The sequence below is a fragment of the Camellia sinensis genome, chromosome 6 (assembly GCF_055761805.1).
Source record: "Camellia sinensis isolate YWXY chromosome 6, ASM5576180v1, whole genome shotgun sequence".
NCBI classification, from domain to species: Eukaryota; Viridiplantae; Streptophyta; class Magnoliopsida; order Ericales; family Theaceae; genus Camellia; species Camellia sinensis.
In genome coordinates, this window is record NC_138966.1 from 22,341,341 (window position 1) to 22,358,355 (window position 17,015).

Genomic DNA, 17,015 nt, shown 5'->3' on the forward strand with positions numbered 1-17,015 from the left:
CCCTCTAGGTCGGAGTATTCAGTACGGCCTTTTTACGCAGTCCTACGCGTTTTGGGCCTTAATGCCCAACTCTCAGCTCGGCCCAATTTTTCCCAAAAATTACCCTCTCAATAACAATATTTGGTTTTAACAATCACCTCATTAAAGGGAAATTGAAAAAAAAAAAAAATCTAACAGAATTCAGGGAAAAAAAAATATTTTTTAAATGTTGATTCTCTTAGATGTCACGAGGGGTGTAAAATAAATATAGGAAAACTATTTTGTGAGAGTGTTTTATTTAAAATAGGATTGAATTGGAGTTCGGATATGTTAAAGTTGAAAATTTCAACTTCATTGGTAAAGTTGGTGTATTATAAGACTAATATGTATTCATGTCAATGATTTAAATCGTTTATCTCATATGACAAGTTGAGAAGAACATGTATGTGAAAAATTAAGTTAATCAGACATGAGAAATCACATGATCAAATCACACATATATTATAATAGATGGATGATTTATTCTTAAAAATATATAGGTCGTATAGATAAAAATGATCTAATAATATAGCAATCGATGTTGGATCAACTTGATTTTTTGCGTACATAATTTTTTTAAACGATTTAGATCACCAAAGTGAGTTCAAGTTAGTCTAATAATGAGTCAACTTTACCGTAAAATTGAGATCTTCAATTTCAACAAATCTAGACTCGACAGAATTGTCCTAATAAAAAAATGATCAACAGAATTATTTACCATGTAAAATCAAAATCAAGACATTAACAAATTCAGACTCGATTGAATTATCCTAATAAAAAATTAATAAGATCGAATTATTTTTCTTTAAAAAAAAAAGACTAATTAACTATTTTTCCTATAAATCAAATCAAAATCAAATTCAAGCTCAAGACATTAGCTTAATAGAGATGGTGTTCCTTTTTTGGACACAATAATTGAGTTGAGAGTATGTCACACCCACCCTAACATTATTCTCTAAGATAATATAATAACCCAATTTCGTTTCCCAAAATCCAACCTTTCCATCTCCCAATTGGTTCATAAAAAAAACAGGCCTGCCCAAATTTGTACAATATTTATCGGCCCAACTCTATCTAACAAACAAGCTGAGCTGACCGGATTGAGAGGTAGGGCAGTTTGGAAACAGGTCCTATAAATGCTTCACCACTTCACACTTGAGCGGTTAGGGCGTAAACGAAGATACGAAGCCAAAGACGAGGGCTTTCCTTCGTGTTGCATAAAAATTTTATCTTTTTTACTCGAAGAAGAAGAACAAGGTTCGACCTTTCATCGAAACCCTAGTTTATCCCTTGTTTTTTTCCCCTGTATTTACATGAAATCGAACTGTTTTCTCTCTCTCTTTCGTTGTTTGATCCAAACTCTATACTCTGTTTTTGTTGCTATGGGTTTTCATATGTTGTTGTTGTTGTTGTTGTTATTGCTTTTTTGTATAGATGGATCGGTACCAAAGGGTCGAGAAGCCAAGAGCGGAGACAACGATTGATGAGAATGAGATTCGGATTACGAGCCAGGGGAGGATGAGAAGCTATATCACTTATGCTATGAGTCTGCTTCAGGTATTTCCTGATTAGATTATGCTTTTGTTTCTAATTTCTGTGTTTTTTATAGTTGATTGTGTTTTTATAATTTTTGTTTTTAATATTTTGCCTGTTGCCCACATAGAATTTTCTGATATAAGTTAAAATACTACTTGGTTTAGAAGCTATATCATATGGGTTTGGGATTTAGGTATGAGTATTGGGTGTGGGTTTGTGTCTAAGGATTGGATCCGAATTTTAGGATGCAGGGATATGTACCCTAAAGTTGGGTAGATGCATATCATGTTACCTGTACATTTAGGCCTTGTTTGATTAATATGATTTGTTTGATTAACATGATTAATAATACCATGGATTAGTGTAGGATTGGTTATCTAATTAAATTAGTGAAGTAAGCATTTATTATATATTCATTTTGCATTTTTTCTTTTGTACTTAAAATTATGATCCTAACCTCCTCTTAATATTAAAAGTTCACCAATTTTGTCGGATTGAATGTACGCTTTACATGTAATTTGATTAATAAAATTGTAATCAAATATGGGATTGTGAGATCATGGATTAACAATCTCAATCCTATGTTATAATTCTACTAATCAAACATGCCCTTAAAGTTATTATATTTTATGCAATAATGTAGTGTTGGATGTTATAGATATTAAGGAAGTGATTAAAGTTAGGGAGATTTGGCCACAAGTTTCTTAGACCTTTCGTTTTTTTGTCCAAAGGACCCAAAAATTTTTTTTTTCAATACTTGCAAAACTCCCTCACAGCTTCTGTTTTTTGTGTTAGAAGGACAAAATTTTATTTTGATTCATAGTAAAATTTTATTATGAATTAGAGTAAAATTTGTGATTTCGCCTGTGAACAAATAAAAAAAAGGAGAACGAACAAAAATTAGGGGTTTACAGTGAAAGGAGAGAGAGAGAGAGAGAGAGATTGAATGAGAGAGAACTAGAGAGAGAGGGGGATCGAAGGAGAGAAACAAAGTCAGAAAGAGAGAGACAGAACAAACTATCGATATTCAAATCTAAGATAAAAAATCTTAGATCTGAAGTCATCAATCTCATATGAGATAGTGGAGACAAACAGTGATTATGAGAATGATAAGAATAATGTTTTAAAATACTAAAGGCTTTTGAAAGTATTCATATAATTCTTGTCCTTTTGACAAGATAAGTGTCCCTGAGAGATTTATGGCAGAATTCCCCTTAAATTTATTGTTGGAATCTGAGTTGAATATATTGGTCAATTATGTTGTAGCGGACGTTTTACTACGTGTACATGTTTTACACGTGACTCTTTCTCCTCCATCTCTTCCTTATTATAATTTGGAGGAAAAAATAGAACAACGTGCAACACAGTTTGTTGGAACATGGCTTGGTTGATTCAGTTAATGAGAAAGATTGTGATTCATTCAACATGTGGTTGATTGTCTTTGGGACTGTGGTACTCCTCTATGGAATCAGTTCTGTCAGATTTTAGCATTAATTTTTGGTAAATTTATCAATATTGATATAAAGTTAACAGCCTTCAAATGAAATTTAATTTAATTTTTCCTTGTCAGAGTGTTGCATTATAGATGAATATTCCAATCCAATGATGTTAAGTCTAGTTTGTTTTGATGCACAAATACTGTTACAAATAAAGGATAGTGATGCTGATGTTGGTACAAATATGGCAAAATCTTGAAAAGCAAGATATGGATAAGGCGAGGATATGCTATTCAGTGTTTTAAAAAGCTCTAGGTGTACCAAGGCGATAAGGTCTCCTATAGACTAAGCATGAGGCGCAGGCACAAGGCGAGGTGTGCACCGGCGCCTCACTAAAGCGAGGCGCAAGTTGTAGAAGACTAGCAAAATTTTAAAATAGGCAAAGTTTTCAACATAAACAAATATATATAAAATTTCAAAAATCATAAAGTAAGTTTCACCATTTAAAAAACAAAAAAAGTAAACATTCAGTTGTTGGCGGCATAACGAAGAGGAAGATGAAAATGTGGTGGTTGATAGAGAGAACCCAATGATAGAAAGGGGGAACAATGGTTGGAGTAGAGAAGAGAAGAGAAGAGAAGAGAAGAGGAGAGAGAGAGAGAGAGAGAGAGAGAGAACACAATGAAGAAGAAGAGAAGAACCTGAAGAAGACGACGTCAATCGTTGATGAAGGCGACCATGTTGTTCTCTCTTCCACGTTTGTCGATCTTTTTTTTTAATGCTAGTTTTTTTAGTCACTTTTTAAATTTTTTTTTTTTATCTCTTTTCACATGTTTGTTCATTTTATACTGAAGGGTTGTAATCATTTGTGGGTATAGACACAATAAATCACTTAAATCAAGTGTTGGAGTAAAAAGCTACATAAAGCCCATAAAGCCCTCGTCTTGCGCCTCATCTCTAGGCTTGCCCTGCGCCTTGCCTTGACCTGCTTGGAGCGCTTCAATGCGCCTCGCGCTTAGGCGGGCGCCAAAGTGCGCTTTTTAAAGCACTAATGCTACTAAATATATTAGTTTTTATTTTACCTGTATTTTATAAGGAATTGATTTGTTTTAACAAATTTTGTAAAAATTTGAAGTTTCTGTTCAAATTATGTAGTATTTGAGGTTAGGGCCCAGGTTCGATTTAGGGCTTAGTCAAGTTGAACTAGGCTTTCCTTGAGGGTTGAAACTCAATCATGCTTGAGCTTGAGCTCAATCGGATTCAATTGAAAGTTTGATGGTATGGATTTGTCTTAAACTTTAATGAAAAGAGAGAGGAAGAAAGAGAGAGAGAGAGATTTGAATAAGGGGTGCTGGTTGATTATAAACATGCTTTAAAGTTACAGTTTTTTTTAACAAAAAAACCCCATCTAACTTCTTGTTTTTTAGCAAAAGTTCATCTCATTTGTGCCTAGCCATATTTCAAGAATTCAAAACTTGAATTTTTACCCTATCGTATCAGAGGAGTATCCCCAAATGTTTCCATAACATAGCCATATCCTAGAGGTATAAAAAAAGTACACTAATTTTAGTTCCCATTGGATGGGGTCTAAGAGGTAAATTGGGTACATGATAGGTTGTTTTCCAAACAAAAATAAATTTGTACTAATAGCTCAATTCAATAGAATATTGGTTTTAGTCTGTATATATTACCTCAGGGACGGCAAGGCTGATCTTTGTTAATTTGGAAGTTAAATTCGTAAATTAATTGGATAAAAGAGAGATGGATTGAGTTTAATCTTAATTAACTAAAACAAGTAAAAGTAAATTGTTATTCAAATAGGGACTTGGGGGAGTTTGAAATCAGGCCCTTACTAGGACTTTCAATTCTCTTCAATTATAGTTTGTTCTAGTAGAGTAAAGAAAAGGCAATCACTGAAGTGTCATAAGTTTAACTAACCAGAATCACGCCAAAGCCCCATGGCGAAATTAGTCAAACGCAAGGCTAGTTACTAAAACATGTGATAGAAAAAACCCCCTTTATGCTCCTTAATGGGGTGGTAAGTGTAATCGTTGTGGGCAAGTGGGACACTGTTCAAACTGTTGTCTGCAGTGGCATATTTTCTAGAAGGGGTAATGTTGATGAAGATGATCTAGTAGAGTGGACAAAAGTTGGTCGACATGGATGAAGTCCTATGCAATGTGGTGGACATGGATGCCTGTCACATGCTGCTTGGTAGACTCTGGCTACAGGACTTGGAACACCATGCACAGGGGAAAAGACAATAGCTACACCTTTTACAAAGATAAGGTGAAGGTTGTCTTGGCCCCTATGAGACATGAGGGTTGTCTAGCTATTTCACAAGCCAAGGCTAACTTCTTCCTCATAGTGCTTGATATAATAAATGGAAAGGAAAAGGAAGTAGCGCCCAAGGCCATACTAGAATGGGTGAACTTGTGGATCGTAGTGTTTCTGGGGCTTGTACCAGAGGAGTTACCAACAGGGTTGCTCCCTATGAGGAATATTTATCATGAGATTGATTTGGTGCTTAGGGCAAGCCTTCCAAAGTTGCCACATTATCGGATGAGTCTATGGGAATTTGAGATTCTGCAAAAGCAAGTCAATGAGTTGCTAAAACAGGGTTTGACTAGAGAGAGGTTGAGCGCATGTGTTGTACTTGTCATATTGACGCTGAAGAAAGATGGGAGTTGGCGACTGTGTAACAACGGTCGAGCTATCAACAAAATCATAGTTAAGTACAAATTTTTGATACCAAGGTTGGATGATATGCTTGATAGGTTGTGTGATTCAAAGATGTTCTTGAAGTTGTTACTTTCAAATAAGAATTTGTCTAGGTGATGAATGGAAGACAACAGTTAAGATGAGAGAGGAATTGTCTAATGCACCCAGTACCTTCATACAATTGATGAACCATATCAACCTTTTATTGGAAAGTTCGTTGTCTATGTTGATGATATCCTAATATACAACTACAGTGAAGAAGAGAATATGGCTCGTAATAGTCCCGTCAGGATGCCTTAAAGACTTAGTTGCTGTTTGGCAAAAAATTTTTTTGTTGGCTTCTTGGAGTTGAGACTTTTTTAGTTTGGGACTAAAAAAGTTCTTTTGGCAAATTTTTTTTGACTTTTGTGAGAGAAAAAGTGAAATAATTATGGTTTGGATGTGACGTTTTGTTTTGTTGATTTATTTAGTCTATTTTGTCTTTTGTGCTTTTTTAGTCCCAACTAAGATAGCCAAACGAAGCCTTAAGTCTCTCCTATGGACTCTTCTTGGTCAGCATTGACCTCTTGTTCCCTTGCACAATCATGTGCTTTTTGCTCGCGAATCCCTAAGAGAAAAATTCTAGCAAATTAGGGTTGAAAGGAGCCAGAACTGTGAAAGAATTCGAAACTTTGCGTAGACCACTAGTCAAGCGGCCAACTATTGTAGCCTGAAACTTGAATTTTGAGATTTGCGTTCTCAAGATATTCCAATGCTAGAGTGGAGCTGGGCCGTGAATTGAGCAGTGGGAAGTTGGGAGCTTTCTGTTGTTCCATTCTCTTCTTGGCTCATTCTTGTTTCATTGTGGTCACTTCTTTGAGCTTATAAACCTTCATTTTAAAGTCAAATTCCATGCAAATAACTCTTGTGGCATGTAATCGTGCAAATGAGATAAAGCACATAAAGTAACAATGATAAATGTCCGAACAAGTGCATGTTAGAGGGCCTAAATGTGTACATTTCGGCATGTATTAGTACATACCTATTATTTGGTATTTGCTCCTTAGGTTCGAACCCACAACCTCAAGGTTGCTAGGCTGATTTTAACCACTAAACCGGTGGCCCTATCCTAGAGGTATTTGATACTAAATTTAATAATTTTTTTTAGACATATGGCACGCATTTGGTACATATTAGGTATTAGGTTGTATTCGACTCATATTGGTATCCAATATATATTTGACACATACATGGCAACCTTAGGGGATTATCCGTGCTTCATCGTTAGTTTATCCCTGTTTTCATTTGACAACATCGTAGTTGTCAAATCAGGATTCGAATTGTGAATCGAAATGGTATTGTACCGAATCACGAATCAAATCAAATCAAATTGTGAATCGTAAAGATTCGGTCATCTTTTTTTTATTACAGAGAAAATAGATCTACACACTTAGATATTAAATATATCTACACACACGGATATTAAATTTATCTAATAAATATAAAATATTTAGACTTAAATCAATAAAAATATTGTTTTAAATGATGATCATGTTGTCTGAGTAAGAAGTTAACACTGGTTCCCATATTATACCACTTCACTATTTCTTATCAGCCATTCTTAATAAAGGAAGCAAATAAAGACAAACTTTGAATTTTCAAGTAACTATTACTCAATAACAATGTTTTTAACTTTTTACAAGGTTAAAAAATCAAAATATTCAAACTTTTTCAAAAAATCTCACTTTATGCCTTCAAAAAATTCATTTTATATATGCAAGTACTTAGATAAAATTGAATATGTAAGCGTAAAATATTGTAGAGAGAGAAAGTTCATTTTTTTTTTCTTTTCCTGCTAAGGTTTGAGTATTTGAAGAGTAAATAGGGAGGGAGAAAGTCAAACGATGACATATAGTAATCATAGAGACCTTAAAAAGGTTGTGTGAACCCTTTTCCAAGAATAAAAAACCAAAAAAAAAAAGTCAAACATCGATTTTAGCGAATTGAATCGATTCACGATTCACCAATTTGGTTCACCGATTCACCTACGATTCATAGCTAGTTGTGATACACAATCTGTTCGAATCGATTATCTATTGAATCAATTCGAATCGTACAATTTGAATAACAGAGGACAACAGTAACAATACCAAAATCAAATGGTAGCAACGTCTGAAAATATAATTAATTTTTGAAATACCATAGTCAGGTAATGCTTGTATTTAAGTTTTTCTTAGTTTACTAGCCAAATTGAAACTCTATGCACTTGAGTTATCTATATAGTAATTGTTATGGTTGATGTGTTTCATTTTGTGGGCTTGCAGTATGCCACTTGGTAATGATAATCATGCTTGTGTCATCAGGTTCATGTTGGAATGTTAATATCTGTTAGTAAAATAATTTTTGTTTTGTTTTCTTTCGTGGTAAATGGGTACTAATGTCATGACTCCTAGAGAAAAGTAGTTGCAAAACTGTGTTCAAGCTATGCATCATCCTTAGTTTCCGGGATCTTTCACACTCTCAAGGCGACCCGATACCATGATGTGCACTGGCTATATGTCCTAATACACGGGATTTGGGGCTTGGCCTAGATAATATTTGGTGCTGCTTTACCATTATGGCAAGATGATGAATAACGGCTAATTTGCTTAGACTTGTATGCAACTAGTATGGGGATATGTGTCCATGCCTCATCACTACCTGTGGCCGTTTATTTTTTATTGAGTTGTGTGAGATAGATCTAATCATGCAATTTATAATTATTTTTACTGTTCTAAGGCCTGAGATTGGATAGTTAAGATGCATGATGATAGTAATTTTTAGAGTGTTTGATATCTTCTATTTCTCTTTTTGCTCGATGTAATACTTTCTAGGAAAAAGGTTCAACCGAGATTGTATTCAAGGCAATGGGTAGAGCTATCAACAAAACTGTAACTATTGTGGAGTTAATCAAGGTTTGCTTTTCCTATGCTTTTCATATTTAGTTAACCTTTTCAGGAAATGCTTCCATGTAACTTTTTTTGGCATATTACTAGGGTAGTTTTTTTTATGATTACTGAATCTTCTCAACGCAACTGTAATACAGAGGAGGATTGTTGGCCTTCATCAAATCACATCAATTGGATCCACTGATATAACAGATACATGGGAGCCCCTTGAAGAAGGCCTCCTTCCGTAAGAGTTCCTCTGAACCTTTTTCCTTTAAACAAGGAAATTTTGTCTCTTAGATTTTGTAATAGGCATTGGTTTCTGCATCAGGGATTTGCCTATTGTAACAACTTTTTTTAAATTTTATATTTTTGGTGGCTTCTCTTAGTATGGCTCTTACATGGATATTTGTTTTATTGCAGTCTGGAAACCACAAGGCATGTTTCAATGATTACAATAACTCTGTCAAATAAGGAGCTGAATACATCTTCTGTCGGGTGAGTTAGCTCATTGGATATTCTCAGTCTTTGGTATGTCATGTAAAATATGCGCCAGTAATGATTATCAGAATCTTAAATCCTTAGATTGCACGTTGCTGGAGGTGCCTCATAGATGATTTGTATAGAAATATCCACAAAATTGTGGTTATAAAAAGTTTTATTAATAGAGATATATCCAACATTTTGGCTTCCCGTACATTTGTTTAACTTTGACCTTTTCTAATATGCAAATTGATTGGAGTATCGCCGGAGAGTGAGCTAACTTCAACATCCCCTTTATGCTTATATCTCAATGAGGAAATGATTTCCCTGTGAATTATGATTGTTCATGAACTAACAGATTCTTCAACCATTCCATTGCTACCTGCTACAGGTACCAGCCGCCTCTACCAGCTGACCAGGTCAAGGCATGGACTGAATTTGATTATGAAGGAGGTAGTGCCACATTGACATTTGTGCACTTGTTCTCTGGTTATTATTCATATGGGTGCTTGTTCTCTGGTTATTCATCATATGGGCACTTGTTGACATCTTTTGTTATGCAGAAGGATCACCTACTGGTCGTGGAAGGGGCCGTGGTGGTAGAGGGAGGGGAAGGCCTAGAGCTACTTATGGTATGAAATTGGATATATAATTTTTTACTTTTCAAGTCCTTTTTATTTTATTGCTGAGATTATTTATGGGAGGTAAACATTTTACTTATTTAAAATTGGATGTGTTGGTGGCTCATATATTATATATTTAAGTTTGTGTTATTGATCATTGAAATGATTTGTTAATTTAAAAAACTCTATGCGTAGACAGTGCTATGGGCTTGATGCAGTCCATTGCTGCTTGCGAATGACACTTGAGAGTTCCCATTTTTTTGTATGGCAAACACTGAGTTGAGCATGGGTTTTGAAAATTCGAGAGCTGTTGCTTCTGAGCGTGGTTATCATAGTGGTGATATTTTGTGACATGAAAATCACATCTCATTTCAGGGAATGGATTTGCAGCTGCGGAGTATGAGGATGGAGGATGGGATAGGAATCGTGGCTATGCCAGAGGCAGGAGTCGAGGAAGAGGTCGTAACTTCCGTGGCCGTGGTAGAGGAGGGTACAGTGGTCCTCGGGTTGATGCCCAGCAAGATGCGGAAGGTTACAACCAGGAAGGTCCTGCCCGGGGTTACAACCAGGAAGGTCCGGCTCGGGGCTACAACCAGGATGGACCTGCTCGGGGTTACAACCAGGATGGACCTGCTCGTGGTTACAACCAAGATGGACCTGCTCGAGGTTACAATCGGGATGGACTTGCTCGAGGTTACAACCGGGATGGACCTGCTCGGGGTTACAACCAGGATGGACCTGCTCGGGGTTACGACCAAGATGGACATGCTCAAGGCCGTAATTACAACCAGGATGGTCCTGCTCAAGGCCGTGGTATGGCTTCATATATTTGCTCTCTGTTTTCAGCATAATTAACTCTATAATTTGCCAGTAGGTTTAATGCCTTGTTGCTAGACCTCATCCTTTTTAAATGTGCTGGTGTAGGGGGTGTGAGATTGCTTGTTCTTCTTGAAAAAGCTAGATCAACCTTTCTTTCATTTGTTGATTGATTGGGTTTGGTTTCTAGTGGGGATATGGTTCAATATTGGATTCGTTAAACTGAAAGTTGATCAAGATGAATTTGGTTTTGGATTTGGTTGCCTGTTATTAGGGCTGCAAATGAATAGAGCCGTTCATGAACAGGCTCGAGTTCGCCTTGATAAGGGCTCGTTCGAACTCGATTTGTTAAATTTTTATTGCGTTCGAGTTCGAGCTTGTTAAAATCTTAATAAACAAGCCCAAATATACTAAAGATGGACTTGTTAGTTCGGCTCGTTAGCTGGCTCGTTTAATATTTATTTAAATAATAGAATAAATATATTATTTATATATTAAATAATGTAAAAATGTGTATAAAAAAATGATAAATATGTTATTTATATATTTAAATAATATAAATGTACATAATAGTTAAATTTATTTATATGTAAATAATAGCTAACTATATAGATAATACATTTATATAATGGTAGTGATAGACATTATTTTGTTAAGATATTAACTTCTTTTTTTTTTTTTTTCCAGTATGTTTATATATATTGTATATACAATTGTGTAATCAAATTTCAATTGTAATTTTAGTCTTATATGCAAGTATGAATTTATAATTTCTTTGGCTTTATGGCTCGTGAACAGGCTCGAACTCGAGTCAAATCTAAGCCAACTCGGCTCAAGATTGGTTTGTTAAACTTTTATTGAGCTCGAGCTCGTTAGAATCTTAATAAACAAGCCAAAACATACTAAAGCTCGGCTCGGTTCGGCTCGTTTGTAGACCTACCTGTTATTACCGGGTTTGTTGGGAATTAATGGGATTTGATAGTTGGTGCTATTGAATTGTTGAAACTGAAGAAGAATACATTTGGGGGTTTTTATAATTTTATTATGGGTATGAAAGCTTGAAATGTGTTGGCTGTAATTAATCAGCATAATGTGTAGGATTTGACCTGACCCTAGAGGCGACCTAGTTTTGTGTTGTGTTCATAGTTGTCAATTCGGGATATGAATCGAGTATCATGTTTCTATTTTTGAGAATCACGTTGTATTGTATTGTGTATCTTAAGATACTTTAACATCTTTCAAAACAGACAGAAAAATAAATATAATTATACCAAATACGATTATCTTGTCAGAACATGACACCGAACAATGTATAGTCAGTTAGTAGAAAACTTACAACTTTAAAGCAGATCTAAATCAACAACACAAGATATTTAATACCAGACCAGAGAAGTAGATATTTGTTAAAAAGTCAGTGAAAAATAAAATAGAAGTATCATCCTCATATCAAAAAATTCTTTTTAATAAGTTAATGAAAATTTCTAATAATATTAATTTACATAACAAAATGTAAGATAAATTGATAGAGAAAGAGAGAAGAGAGAATGAATTATGTATATTGATTTATGTATTGAATATGTTTTGTACAATGGTTCAGGAGCTCCTTATAAAGGAGAAGTTTACAAACAATGCACCCAAAAGCAACCGAAAGCAAAGACATCATGATCAGCTAGGACACACTTTACAGCTAATAACAACATAGAATACACTAACAATATAATGCACTAACAGCCCCCCTCAAACTCAAGGAGGATAGGCACAAACCAACTTGAGTTTGAAGAGAGTAACAAAATAGAAAAATAAACTGACAAATAAAATAGGATAGGAGACACTGTATGGTCGTGTCAGACCGTTGTAGAAGACTGTATGGTTATGGCAGACAGTTTATGGGGTCATGTCGGACCGGTGTAGAAGACAGTTTACGGGGTCATGTCGGACCGTTGTAGCAGACACTGTGTGGTCGTGTCAGACCGATGTAGAAGACAGTTTATGGGGTCATGTCGGACCGATGTAGAAGACAGTTTACGGGGTCATGTTGGACCGTTGTAAAAGCTGACCGGAATCAATGTTGAGACAGTTTACGGGGTCATGCCGGACCGTTGTAAAAGGTGACCGGAATCAATGTCGGGACAGTTTACGGGGTCATGCCGGACCGATATAGAAGCTTGTGGTGGTGCACCAAGGGGGCGACTTAGGGAGTGCGCCATGGGGTGGCATGGATGGTTCGCATGGTGTGTAACCATGCTCACCATGATATATGTATAACCCCCCCTCAAACTCAAATAGGTTTGAAGATAGAAAGCTATTGGAGGTTGAAACAAAGGAAATGTTTTTTTTTTTTTCTTTTTTTTTTTGGTGGTGAAAAAACAATAATAATAAGAAAATAATGAAAAAAGGGATGATGCTCACCAACTGAGATGTATAATAATGAAATATTGATGAAAAAAGAAAGATAGAAAAAATAAAATAAAATAAAAAGAAGGTAGTGGGAATAGGAATCTGGAAAAGCTCACCAATGAAGTGGTAAAATAAGGAAATCACGAGAGAGAAAAGAGATGATGTTTTTTTTTTTTTTTTTTTTTTAAATGAAAAAAAAAAGATAAAATAAAATAAAATAAAGTGATAATGAGGCCCACGGGTTTGTTCAAACCAACCCATGATGGTGCCAGCCATGAGATTAATAAAATAGGAAAGAGACATTGATTTGGGTGTAGGGTGGCCCATTGATTTGGGTAAAACCAACACATGGTTTGTTGGTTCAAAAATATTGTTTAAACAAAAAAGAAAGGGAGGTGGTGGAGGATATGATGATGAATAAAAAATAAAAGAAAGGAGGAAGTCCGAGAGAGAGGTGCCGAGAGAGTGAGAGAGCTCTGTTAGAGAGAGAGAGCTGGGTTTGGTCCTCTGTGTGTATGGGTTTGCCGTGTGTGAGAAGACGAAGTTGGTGGCGTGTGTGTGTATGAGAGGAGAGTGAGTTGTGTGGTGTGCTCAGATCAAGGGTGGTGTGAGTGTGCCTTGTGTGAATGGTGTCTCTGTGTGTATGTCTCTTGTGTGTGTTGTGTATGCCTCTGCTGGGTGTGAAGGTGCTACCCGTGGGTGTGATACATTTCAAAGCTCAAAGCTGCAGAGTGAAAGAGCCTAGAGAGAGGGAGATAAGAGACCAAGAGAGAGAGAGAAAAGGTGCCATGCATGTGTGGTGTGTGTTCCATGCGAGAGAAAGAGAAAGCCCCATGTGTTTTTGTGTGTGTGTGCGCTGTGCCGTGTGTTTGGGTGTGAATGGTGTGTTGGGTGGTGTGGGTGTTTGCTGTGAGAGAGAGAAGTTCTGCATGTGTGCATGGTCACGGTTTGGGGTGTTGGATTAGTTTAAGGTTCGGCCTAAGAACATGAAGCAGCCAAGGTGAGTGAGGCTGTAGGTGATGGTGGCTCGGTTGTGGAGTTGCAGCGGTAACGGCTCGGCAGTGGTGTAGTTGGTAGTGCCGCTGGTGGTGGCTCGGCATTGGCCAGATCACGGCGTCGGTGGCTGTCGTGTGGGCCGACGGAGTGCTCGACGACGTGGGTAAGATCGATGTTGTAACAAAGCTGCAGCAAGAAATAGTGATGGTTCACGGCAGCTAGAAATGTGGCAGCGGAGTGAAGGTATGTGTAGAGGTCCAGCGGGCGGCCAAGGTGAGGTTGCCGCCCGCCGGTGAAGCAGATTTACTAAGTTAAGAACCGGGCTCTGATACCATGTAAGATAAATTGATAGAGAAAGAGAGAAGAGAGAATGAATTATGTATATTGATTTATGTATTGAATATGTTTTGTACAATGGTTCAGGAGCTCCTTATAAAGGAGAAGTTTACAAACAATGCACCCAAAAGCAACCGAAAGCAAATTACAGCTAATAACAACATAGAATACACTAACAATATAATGCACTAACACAAAATTGCTAAAGAAATATAAGTGTTCATGTATCGTATACGTATACGTATTGATGATACATAGTGATTTCTCTATAAGAATATCAAATCGTAAGATACGTATCGCGGATTGTAAAATATTGACAAAGTTAATGTGTATTGATAGTATTGTATGGATGTTCTATCTGAAACATTTGGTGAAACTTTAAAAATAGTTGCATGAAATATGAAGGCACGTCTTGTTATCTTACTTTGAACAAATTTTGTAATACTAGAGGAGAAATAGAGGGAGGTTAATGGTGTGTGTCTTGCTGATCTGTACAAGTCATGTTACCATCTTCTTGAAATTTGGAAGAGAATGCTCTCTGTGCAAACCTTTGTAAACCCCGGTGCTTGATTCTGGTCTGGACCATTATCCCTCAACCTAGGTGTGATTGTTTCTTTTATGGACCAGAATAACGTTTGATTTTGCTTTCTTTTTGGTGAAATACGATAACTGATAAAGGTCAATTAGGCTCTGGGACACAGACCAGAATCAATCCAATTAGATGGGCTCCAAAGTTTATGAAATAAGTTCATATTGGGAACTGCATTTTATCACCCAGTACCTTGGACCATGGTGAGGACAAAATTCTTCATGGGTTAAGGCTGAATTGTTAACTCTTGATTAGAAAATTAATAGCCTGCAGAAGGGAGCATTAGGATCAGATATCCTAGACTTCACTTGGAAAATGGTGTATCTGGGAAGACTTGTCTAGGTTTCTTGTGAAAGGAGAAAATTTTGGATCCTAAAAAAAGCTGACAAAATTCTATGGTAAGGATATTGAAGAAAACACCCTTCTCTTAAATGCATGTGTCAAATTAAAAACTCATTTTGCTGATGATTTAAATTGCATTACTTAAAACTGTGCAGGATTGTTTTAGGAGTTGCAAGTATGACGTTATTTGTTTCTTACCCATTTTACCCTTTCCTTGTAGGTCGTGGCCGTGGGAGGGGATACCGTGGGAGGGGCCGTGGCTTTAGATCCAATGGACCAATCCATGCAGCTGCTGGAGTCGCTTAATTGGGTCTCCTTTGGACATAATGCAGGGTTTCTGCTTTATCATGTGTTTGGATGTCTGCTCCATATTTCGTGTTTTTCCTTTCTTTTTTTTTTCTTCAGTGGCTTACTAATTTTAATTATAGGAAGTTGATGTAGACTAATTTTACAAGTTTGGTACTGCAGCCGTGTTTGGCAGCCCTTTCTATTTTATTTATTTATTTTTAAAATTTTCGTAGAGGGTGGTGGTTGGATGCTTGTTTGACCGTAAACAGTGTAACTGTTCTTGTTTAGTGAGCAGCACATTCTTTATTTATCTTTATTTGGAATGTATTTGGTGTTAGAAATCACACTAAATTGTTCATTCATGTGTCTCGATTTGAATGGTATTGCTGTGAGTACACAATATGTATATAAAATTGTTTGAAACACTTAATTTACAATGCCAACCAAAAACAATATAATTTACAACACTATGTAAATTGTTTATACATTATGCCATTTGATAGTATGCAACGGTGTCATCTTTATTTATTTTTCAACTCTTTGGGACTTATTTGTGTTCTAGACTTTTTATGTTAAAAAATTACTGTCAAGAGATGCTTTTTTCTTAATTCATTGAAGATATTAAGTCAAATACTAGGTTATTTGACTTGGCATGAAAATTTAACCAGATTTAAAATGTGTTTAACATTTGAATATTATTTATATAACAAGTAGATTCTGAGTGAATTTAATTAGCATTTGGTTTATTGGAATGAAAATTTTATCGAAATATATATTCTTATATTTTGTTTATTAAAAAAATATAAAGAAAATATAATATCATTAACACTTCATACGAGAGTATAAAGAATGACAATTTTATTCCAATCATTCAAGAGTGCTATAATGTATGTAAACTTATCGAGCTAAGTAGAAAGACAATCAAGTTTTGCCTAAAAACTTTTAATAAATTTTAATTTAAAATATATTTAAATTCGACTTATTCAAATAACAAATCGTTCTCGAATAAGTTTTTAACGAATTGAACTCTAGTAACTTGATTTGTTTAACAACTCTCGATATCATGACAAGTAATGCATGAAGAGTTATTAGCTTTTTTTTTTTTTTTTTTTTCATAAATATTTTTTTTGGCAAAAAAGAGAAATTCATTGATAGAGATAAAAGATTAGAAGAGTTTAAGGATCCACACAACACCATACAACACCAACACCAAATAACATAAGCAGTAATACAAACAAAATCTAAACATAATTGCCAAAGCCTCCATAGCTAAATGCTTCTTCACCCATTCTCAAAAGGGAAAGAAGTACTACTTTCCGCATGAATTCTTAAAAAAAACAAAACTAGTCAAACGGAGAGCTTGTGAGATCAATTAGCTATTACCTAGTGAGATTCTGCAAATATTGAAAAATCAAACTACATTGTAGAAATAAAAAAACAATGGGGCTGCTATGGCTTGCAATTCTTTACTGCTCTCTAGCTGTTGAAAGAAATATTGAGTTAGTAATGATATTAAAATTTACAAAAG

General features: G+C 35.6%; 1 protein-coding gene across 1 annotated transcript; it reads left to right on the plus strand.

Moving 5' to 3' along the window:
* Positions 1–931: 931 nt before the first annotated feature.
* On the plus strand, positions 932–15,831 carry LOC114279908 (uncharacterized). Its single transcript, XM_028222198.2, has 9 exons — positions 932–1,275; positions 1,453–1,575; positions 8,564–8,644; positions 8,776–8,864; positions 9,041–9,115; positions 9,492–9,553; positions 9,664–9,732; positions 10,099–10,536; positions 15,420–15,831. The coding sequence occupies exons 2-9, from the start codon at positions 1,453–1,455 to the stop codon at positions 15,503–15,505; spliced, it is 1,023 nt and encodes a 340-aa protein (XP_028077999.1). The 5' UTR covers positions 932–1,275; the 3' UTR covers positions 15,506–15,831.
* The last annotated feature ends 1,184 nt before the right edge of the window (positions 15,832–17,015 follow it).

What these genes read in the sequence shown, in the direction of transcription:
- LOC114279908 (XM_028222198.2), top strand. Translation starts at nt 1,453, where the DNA reads ATGGATCGGTACCAAAGGGTCGAGAAGCCAAGAGCGGAGACAACGATT. An exon ending in ATGCTATGAGTCTGCTTCAG is followed by an intron (nt 1,576 to 8,563) that starts GTATTTCCTGAT and finishes AATACTTTCTAG; the next exon opens with GAAAAAGGTTCAACCGAGAT. An exon ending in TGAATTTGATTATGAAGGAG is followed by an intron (nt 9,554 to 9,663) that starts GTAGTGCCACAT and finishes TTTGTTATGCAG; the next exon opens with AAGGATCACCTACTGGTCGT.